This window comes from Heliconius melpomene, chromosome 20, assembly GCF_056956725.1.
Source record: "Heliconius melpomene rosina isolate 202511_hmr_F chromosome 20, ASM5695672v1, whole genome shotgun sequence".
Lineage (NCBI taxonomy): Eukaryota > Metazoa > Arthropoda > Insecta > Lepidoptera > Nymphalidae > Heliconius > Heliconius melpomene.
The window spans coordinates 30,388-38,467 of NC_140408.1; the positions used below are offsets into that span (position 1 = coordinate 30,388).

An 8,080-nucleotide genomic window follows, 5' to 3' on the forward strand; every position below is an offset into this window, starting at 1 on the left:
AAGAATACACAAGTTTAGGGAAGCCATTACTGTTTTGGTAACTTAAGAAGTCAGAGGAAATAATAAAAGAATTACTAAGTAGAAATGTGTCGTTTGAATAATCCAGAAAAATCAACGGTCACAAGATTTATGATGGAAAAGTGAGTGGTAAGAGAGGTAGAGGGAGACCTCGGTTGACCTTCGAAAACACAGTATCAAAATACGGACACCCCGGAGGACATGCATGAAGAGGTTGATAACAGTGGACGAGACGAAAGAAGTATGTAGAGACCGTTGTTTGGCACTCCGTTCTCTGTGACTACCCCGCTAGGAATAAAGCTTGAAGCTAAGAAGTGTTAAGTAACTCAAAATGGTTCTTATAAAATATGCACACTGCACATTTCCAGCTTTTTAATTTGGTTGGACACGCAGACGGTAGATGCATGTCCTGATTTTTGTTATTTACTTGCATAAGTCTATATTTGTTATATATGATCATATGATTAGGTACATAAAATTACACAACAGTTAAGTACGCTCTGTAAAAACTATACTGAATGAGTACATTCTACATTTTAACGTGTAGGCAAGTATAGTGCACTTAGGAGTTAATAAATATTTTTTAAAGAAAATGCGTTTTTTTTATTCACTTGTTATTGGGCTTAAGAGAAAGTTATATATGAAAAGTCCTTAAATCTAGTGTTAAAAATAAATCAGAAAACATATTAAAATACCAGGTGTTTATTCGAATATTAGCCTATAAAACTTTATGTAAGTACATTAAAAAATCAATATTTAATATAAATAGACCCAAACATACACAACAGTAAGGAAAGAAGTTAAATAAATGTCAATTGGCCACAAAATTGCATTGTAAAAAAATCACTTTTTTCTTACATACCTATGCAAGGAAACTAAATAACCTTAGTTTTTTTTATATTTCGGCAACACAGAGCGCACAGATAAGAGATAAAGCATAAAGCAAACAAAATCCATAATATCCCAATACGTAATTTAATAGTGTTCTCATTAATTATCCAAAGAGTAAACAACACGGGGTCTACGTGGACATACAGTCTCATTACGAGTCACTTCTGGAATATGAGTTAAAGATATTACATTTGATTCAATTCCAGTGGCTGGGCTCAATGCTGTTTGAGAGTCTTGCAATAATTCAGGCACATAATTATTTTCTATCTGTACTTTATCTGATTCTATGTCAGACATGTTCACCTCAGTTTCTGGTTCGGTTACGTCCGGGCTCGGCTCGTTAACACGTCGGCGACGGCGACGGACGCGATTTCTCGAACGTTTAGGAGGGTCAAGAAAACTGTCTTCAGATTTCTTATCATTTTTATCTGCACTTATTTTGTTATCTAATATAGCAAGTGCTTTCCGTTTCATATTTAACAATGTTTGAGCAGTGTCATCATATACATTCATATTATGACAAGCTTCATTTGTTCCTTGAGAATCAACCAATGTTAAACAATTTGATTGGTCCATTGTATGGGTTGTAGCATCAATTTCATCTTCATTAATAATTTGAGAAGTGTTTTGGTCATTTTCCGATGTTGCATTCTCTACAACTGCAGATTTATTTTTAAATTTCTCAAACACATCCTTTCTTTTGCATCGCTCACTGATTGAGTCCACATTAGACCTACCTGTTGCATCATTACATCTGTACATATCATGGTCAGTAGAGTTCCCATTGACTATGGCATCAGTACTCAAATCAGTCAAAAAAGGTACAACCCTGCAAAAATTAATGTTATGTTACTTTAATATAAAAAATAGCTATCTAAAATCTTACATCAGTAATTTGTTTTATTGATAATACAAAAATAACTAACAATTATATAAGAAACTAGCGGCCCACTCACGGTTACACCCGCGTGAACTATGTTATTATTAATTTCTGTCTCCATGACTACGTCCTAGTGACGTTTATGCAAAATTTGAGACTCCTAGCATTTAGTAACGAATGACAAAGACAAATGTCATTAGTAACGAAGTTTCATACAAACTTTCAACCCCCAAAACAACCCCTTAGAAGTCGAATATTACAAATTCCCGTCTTAGCGAGCACCTACGTCCTATAAATAACTCCTATGCAAAATTTCAGAATCCTAGCACATGTAGTTTCTGAGATTTCGTGATGAGTGAGTGACCTTTCGATTTTATATATATAGATTATAACTCACTCTGATTAAATGTTTATGAAAAAATTACAAATGTAAATAATACTTTTACCTTTCCAATAAAGAAAAGAAAGATTTTTTATAGCCATTTGCGGGCAACATATATATATGAATATAAACCTTCACACTGTATCCTGCACACAGTTGGGTAAGCATAGGGAACCTAGTATTAAGATAATCCATTCCCCACTTCCTGCCGAATTCTGGATGCATTGCATGTAGAATGGCAAAATTTAACACTGTGATTTCTCTCATCACCAAAGTGAAGAAATAGAAATATAAATAAATATTTACAGTCATTTTGGGTACCTGAACCACAATTGGCTAAATGAATATACATTTATATAATAGTTTAGACAGTCTAGTATATTGAACTCATTTCATTACTTCAGACACATGACTGCTCAGGGACATGACAGAAATCTCTACTGTTGGGGGCCAAAAAAAAAATAGTTAAATATAAACTTTCTTGACATAGAGATCATAACACTGTCTAAATTTCAAGAAAATTGTGCATGTTATGAAAATATTATATATTTAGACTCATTAAGTTTTTAACAAAAAACTCACTCAATAGTATCATCAGAATTTAAAAGTGCTAAAGCTTCACACGATGGTAGCATGTGGCCTTTTGTAGTGAGGCAAAATTTTCCAGGAAGTGTAAAAATATTTTGTATTCTTTTCTCCAACCAACGAACTGGACGATTGCGATTAACTAATATGTAACATCGGCTACGAACATCTTTAAAATATCGCTGCAGAGAAACGCTAATACGAAATGTGGAATTTATATTAACAAGAGATTCCGATACTAAAGAGTAACTTGGACTATTGCTACGACTACGCATGATTTTTCGAGTAAAGTATGATTGGAAGTAACTTCAGAATTATTATACTTAGTTTATATTTTAATACATTACGATATTTGAATGCTTTTTATTGTTATCAGTTTAGTTCTTAATTTATGGCGTTCCTAGAATTATATTATTATATATCGGCGATAGCCGACGCCTCATGCGCAGAACACATTTACTCATGTCAGTAAACACTTGACACTGACAGTTTGCTTGTCAAAATTTCAATATAAATAATATAAACAAAAAAGTAGAGTTCTTCCATAAATTAAGAACTGAACTGAACTGAAAGTAGTTCTTTGAAACACATAATAACTTTGTTGCTAATTAATAGTAAATTATTTTAGAAGAATATCGTATTGAATATTTAACTAAATAATAAAAATAAAAAAATTAGAGACTGCAACATAATACAGTTGTTTATGACTTTAAAACAAAAAAATAAGAAACAAACTTGCTGGTTGACTCGGCTTTAAATTATTTACAATATTATAATTCAAAACAATATTTTGATTAAGCAAATGAATAGTTTGATGTCTTTTAAGGCAAACTGATGCGAAGATATGAAATGATATGATCCTGATCCTGATGATCATGATGAGTATGCTAGCATACTCGTATAGCCCAGTCGTAGCGCAGGCGCACAAAGTAAGTATGATTGTAAAACCCAATGGTCGTGCGTTTGATCCCCACTGGAGGAGATGAAATATTTATTTATTTCTTTCTTCGTTCTAATTTTGAGGCGAAGCGCTGCGTTGAGTTCTGCCACTAAACACGCAATGCCGCCAGAATTCGGCAGAAAGTGTGGAACACAGTGAGAGCGCCTTAACACTAGATTCACTCTGCCTACCCTGCTGTTTGCGGGATACAGCGTAAAGCTGATATATATCAGCTGTACTATATATATATGATACTTACGTACATTGTTTGTGACACAGCGTAATTTTCTATTAGATGCTTATCATTATTGTCAATAATTGTCATTGTCCGTATCATCACATTTATAGCGAGTTCCATTTTTAAAAATAAATTATTTATAGATGGCACTTCAATAAACGTGCATCAAAACGTGCAGCAAAATTTCAGGCCTACACGATGGTTTTCAAAAAAAAGTATTTTTTGGTTAAAAATAACAATTTTGCTGTAAACATAATGTAAGAGAAATGCTCATGGATTGTGATTGTGTTTGTGTATCTGTTGTCGTTTGTATGTAATTTAAATTTCACAATATTCTTTTTATCTGTTTCAACCTAACTGCCAAATTACTTTACTCTCAATCCTGAGAAAGACTTTTTATTTTTCTCTAACGAATTATTAACACAGTATATACTTTGTTGTCTTCATTCTTCTTAAAGTATAAGATAAGGCTTGTGAAATATATTGCAAAACATATATGAAGTAGTTTTTTTGCATAATAAGTGTTTTTCTATTACTGCTAAACTCAACCAAAAATTGAGGATTTTGTACGAAGTTAGTTATACAAACTGTAATGGTGTAACTTTAAATAGCAGTGAGCATCGCTCACCGTATAGGACAACTTATTTTGTGACCGTGGACAATGTCGAATGTAGAAAACGTATGCCCTCAAGTTCTGCGCGGTGTGGCGCGAGAACTGCGGCGGCTTGTAGCGAACCCACCCTCGGGTATAAAGTTAGTTGTTCGCGAAGACGACCTGACTGATGTTGTTGCCCTCATAGAAGGCCCAGGTATTCTCTTGATTATTTAACTACAGAACAAATTATATTATAATCTTCAATATAGCTATGCTGGAATTATCTTTACATATTTCATACAAAATATATTTACTAAAATCTCAAATTGAGACGGATAATTTTAAAATTGCCTCTGGTATCTGTTTCTGATTGACTGACATTTTACTTAGATATGCAGCAGGTATCTAGTCATGTCAATCAAAAAGTTCTTGTTTATAAACTTCTATAGAGTTTACTAAAATCCAATTACAAATTTGTAACCAAAAAACTGCTTTAATAGCTTTGTACTGATGAATTCAGCTATTCATTGTTTGATGATGAGTATTAAATTTGAACATAATTGTTTTATACTGATTGATGAGCCTATATAATTGACAATTAAGTAAATATCTATTGTGGGATATTACTACAATATCAAAAATTAATTTATTTTACATCAGAATATAAATATAATAATAATATTTATATTCCGGGATGGTTGGTGCTTGATGAGAGAGGCCTACGTTCAGCAGTGGACGGCGATAGGCTGATGAAAAACGACATAAAATAAAAATAATATTTAGGAGAAATCAGTTCAGAAATTTATGTAATTATTATATATGTAACGTAAAAAAAAACACTGAGTTCATTGAATAAGAATTGTATTGGCTAGGTAGCTTGACACCAACTAACTTGTCATATATAATTTCAACATACCCACTTAAATTCCCTTTATTATTTAACAAAGCAAATAAGTACCTACATTTAAATCTATATAACAAACTCTGACTTTATATATGACAGTAATTATTATCTTAAAGTGTCTTAAAGTTTATTATTCAGTTGTTTCAATTTAAAAAATAAATTAAGTTACCTCTGACACCTTAAATGCATTAGCGGTCATACTCAACTTTACTGGATGTCATAGCCGAGCAGCACAGCATGCATATACAGCATGTATATACAGTTGTGTTAATTACTTTTACATCCTTGGGACACGGTAATTACTTATCCTTAAACAATAAAATCCGGTAACATGGACGGTGAAATCACGTTTGTTTTTTCAATAATCCATGACAATGCTTTGTATATTAATAAAATACTTACATATATTGTAATAAATATTTACATTATTCATACTATTATATATGTAACGTAAATAAAACACTGAGTTCATTGAATAAGTATTGTATTGGCTAGGTAGCCTGACACGAACTGACTTGTCATATATAATTTCAACTTACCCACTTAAATTCACTTTATTATTTAACAAAGCAAATAAGTACCTGCATTTAAATCTATATAACAATCTTTGACTTTATATATGACACATACTTAGGTAACACTAAAAGGTAATTAAACAATGCAAGTATAGTGAGATAACTGCATCATCATTGATCATCGAGCAAACTAGAAACCAATAAGTGCCAGATACCTTTGTTTATAACAAGTCAACGCGCCGAATCACCCCATGTACACACGGACGCTTGTATATAACTGAGTGTACTTCGGCAATTCTTAAAAAATTGTGTATTTTCTATATCTATATCTTTATGTACGTGAGAAAATCGGGGTAAAAACCAACATTTTTGGCGAATAAAAAAGTTTTTAGTTAAAAGTTTTATTATTTTCAGTTTAGGGGGTAAACTAATAAACCGTGAAACACGTGTTCAATGAAATATTTTTAAGAGTATATTAATTCAAATTTTATAAAAATCGGTGCCGATTTAAAAAAAATCTATACAAACTTTCATCCCTTTAGAGTTAAAATGTTTCAAAATCCCTTCTTAGTGGATGTCCAGATTACGAAAATAAACATCTGTCCAAATTTTACGTTTCTACCCACAGTGGCTATGGCTGTGCGTGTGTCAGATACATGTCCTTTTGTATATATAGATTATTAAATAGTTAATTTCTTGTGCCTGTCCCACAACTGGCCTCTAATAATTAAAAAAAAATATTATGACACTTATTTTATGTATAAAGGGATTTTTAATTTTGGTATTGTTTTTAAAATCAGTAGATGAATGTACATATTGTGTTAACTGAGTTTGTGGCACAAAGAGATTTTGCTTTGCAAACAAAAAATTATACATTTAGTAGCTAGATAATAAATAACAAAGTTATATAATAGTTATTGATAATTTAATGATTATATAAAAGAACATTTTCTCCACTCTGAAAGACAAATTGAGTTCCGTCTCTCAACATGTAACATTTTGAATTCGGGCGGAAAGAGTGTCCGTGTCCGTCGAGAGGGAATGTAGTGTCCAGACACTACACTACACTACACTTTGTTGTCTACACTGCCATGCTAAAAAAATTGAAGGTGGTTATTGTATAGTTTAAAATGTGTGTTACAGCGGGTACGCCGTATGCGGGGGGCGTGTTCCGTGTGCGGCTGGCGCTGGGACGGGAGTTCCCCGCCGCGCCGCCGCGCGCAGTCTTCCTCACTAAGATCTTCCACCCCAACGTATCCGCGGCTGGAGAGGTGTGCGTCAACACGCTCAAGCGCGACTGGCGCCCCGAGCTCGGCCTAGAGCACGCGCTGCTCGCCGTCAAGTGCCTGCTCATCGCGCCCAATGCTGACTCAGCACTCAACGCCGACGCCGCCGCGCTACTGCGCGACCGTTACGACGATTACTACGCGCGCGCCAAGCTCTACACCGACATCCACGCGGCGCCCCAGGCCTGCGCCCCAGCGCCCTCTGCTCCTGGGGCCGGCGAGCCGCGCGCCAAGCGCGAGCGCCGCGCCGCTGCCCCCGCCGCCGCGCCGCCCGCCCCCTCCGCGCGCGACCGTCGCCGCATCCTGAAGCGCTTATGAGGGGCGGCGCCCGATCTACGCGTTGTGTTTATTTTGTAATAAATAGTTATGATACATACATTTTTTAGTTTGCATGGCCCGACGACCGACTCATTTATGATTAGTAGTAGTGCCTATTTGAAAGATATTGTGATTTCCCTGGAAATAAAGACCAGCCCGGACTCCGGTTGAGTAATAATCATTTAACAGGTGCTACGAGTTGGTACTGTATCCGCTACCCGCAATGTTCAACTGTGACCTTCAAATACCGACAAGTTTTAGACAGATGTGTAAGCGATGGAGTTTGACATTGCACAAAAACACTGAATAAATTATAAAAACATATTTATTACTTACAATCATAAAAAATACAACGTCATAGAGAGTGATACCTATTATAATCTACAATTAAACTTAATTTTTACAATAAAGTAACATTAATGCTAATAGGTTTTTTTTTTTTTATGTACCCTGTGTCTATGTGTGTGTTGTGTGCTACAACTGAGGCCCGTGTTTATAAACCGCTTTCAACTTTGAGATCGATTTTGA

At 34.5% G+C, this 8,080-nt stretch overlaps 2 protein-coding genes across 2 annotated transcripts; one reads left to right on the plus strand and one right to left on the minus strand.

The window, feature by feature from the left end:
• Positions 1 to 704: 704 nt before the first annotated feature.
• Positions 705 to 3,248, minus strand: coil (coilin). Its single transcript, XM_085204824.1, has 2 exons — positions 2,754 to 3,248; positions 705 to 1,738 (listed from the first exon to the last, which is right to left on the minus strand). Exons 1-2 carry the CDS (start codon positions 3,029 to 3,031, stop codon positions 1,009 to 1,011), a joined length of 1,008 nt encoding a protein of 335 aa, XP_085060950.1. The 5' UTR covers positions 3,032 to 3,248; the 3' UTR covers positions 705 to 1,008.
• A 1,009-nt stretch (positions 3,249 to 4,257) lies between these two features.
• LOC146527411 (ubiquitin-conjugating enzyme E2 S) lies at positions 4,258 to 7,978 on the plus strand. Its single transcript, XM_085205426.1, has 2 exons — positions 4,258 to 4,743; positions 7,092 to 7,978. The coding sequence occupies exons 1-2, from the start codon at positions 4,596 to 4,598 to the stop codon at positions 7,550 to 7,552; spliced, it is 609 nt and encodes a 202-aa protein (XP_085061552.1). The 5' UTR covers positions 4,258 to 4,595; the 3' UTR covers positions 7,553 to 7,978.
• The last annotated feature ends 102 nt before the right edge of the window (positions 7,979 to 8,080 follow it).

Coding starts and splice junctions, on each gene's coding strand:
- coil (XM_085204824.1), bottom strand. CDS start 3,031: ATGCGTAGTCGTAGCAATAGTCCAAGTTACTCTTTAGTATCGGAATCT. Junction 1,739..2,753: donor AATTCTGATGATACTATTGA/GTGAGTTTTTTG, acceptor TAATTTTTGCAG/GGTTGTACCTTTTTTGACTG.
- LOC146527411 (XM_085205426.1), top strand. CDS start 4,596: ATGTCGAATGTAGAAAACGTATGCCCTCAAGTTCTGCGCGGTGTGGCG. Junction 4,744..7,091: donor TGCCCTCATAGAAGGCCCAG/GTATTCTCTTGA, acceptor TGTGTGTTACAG/CGGGTACGCCGTATGCGGGG.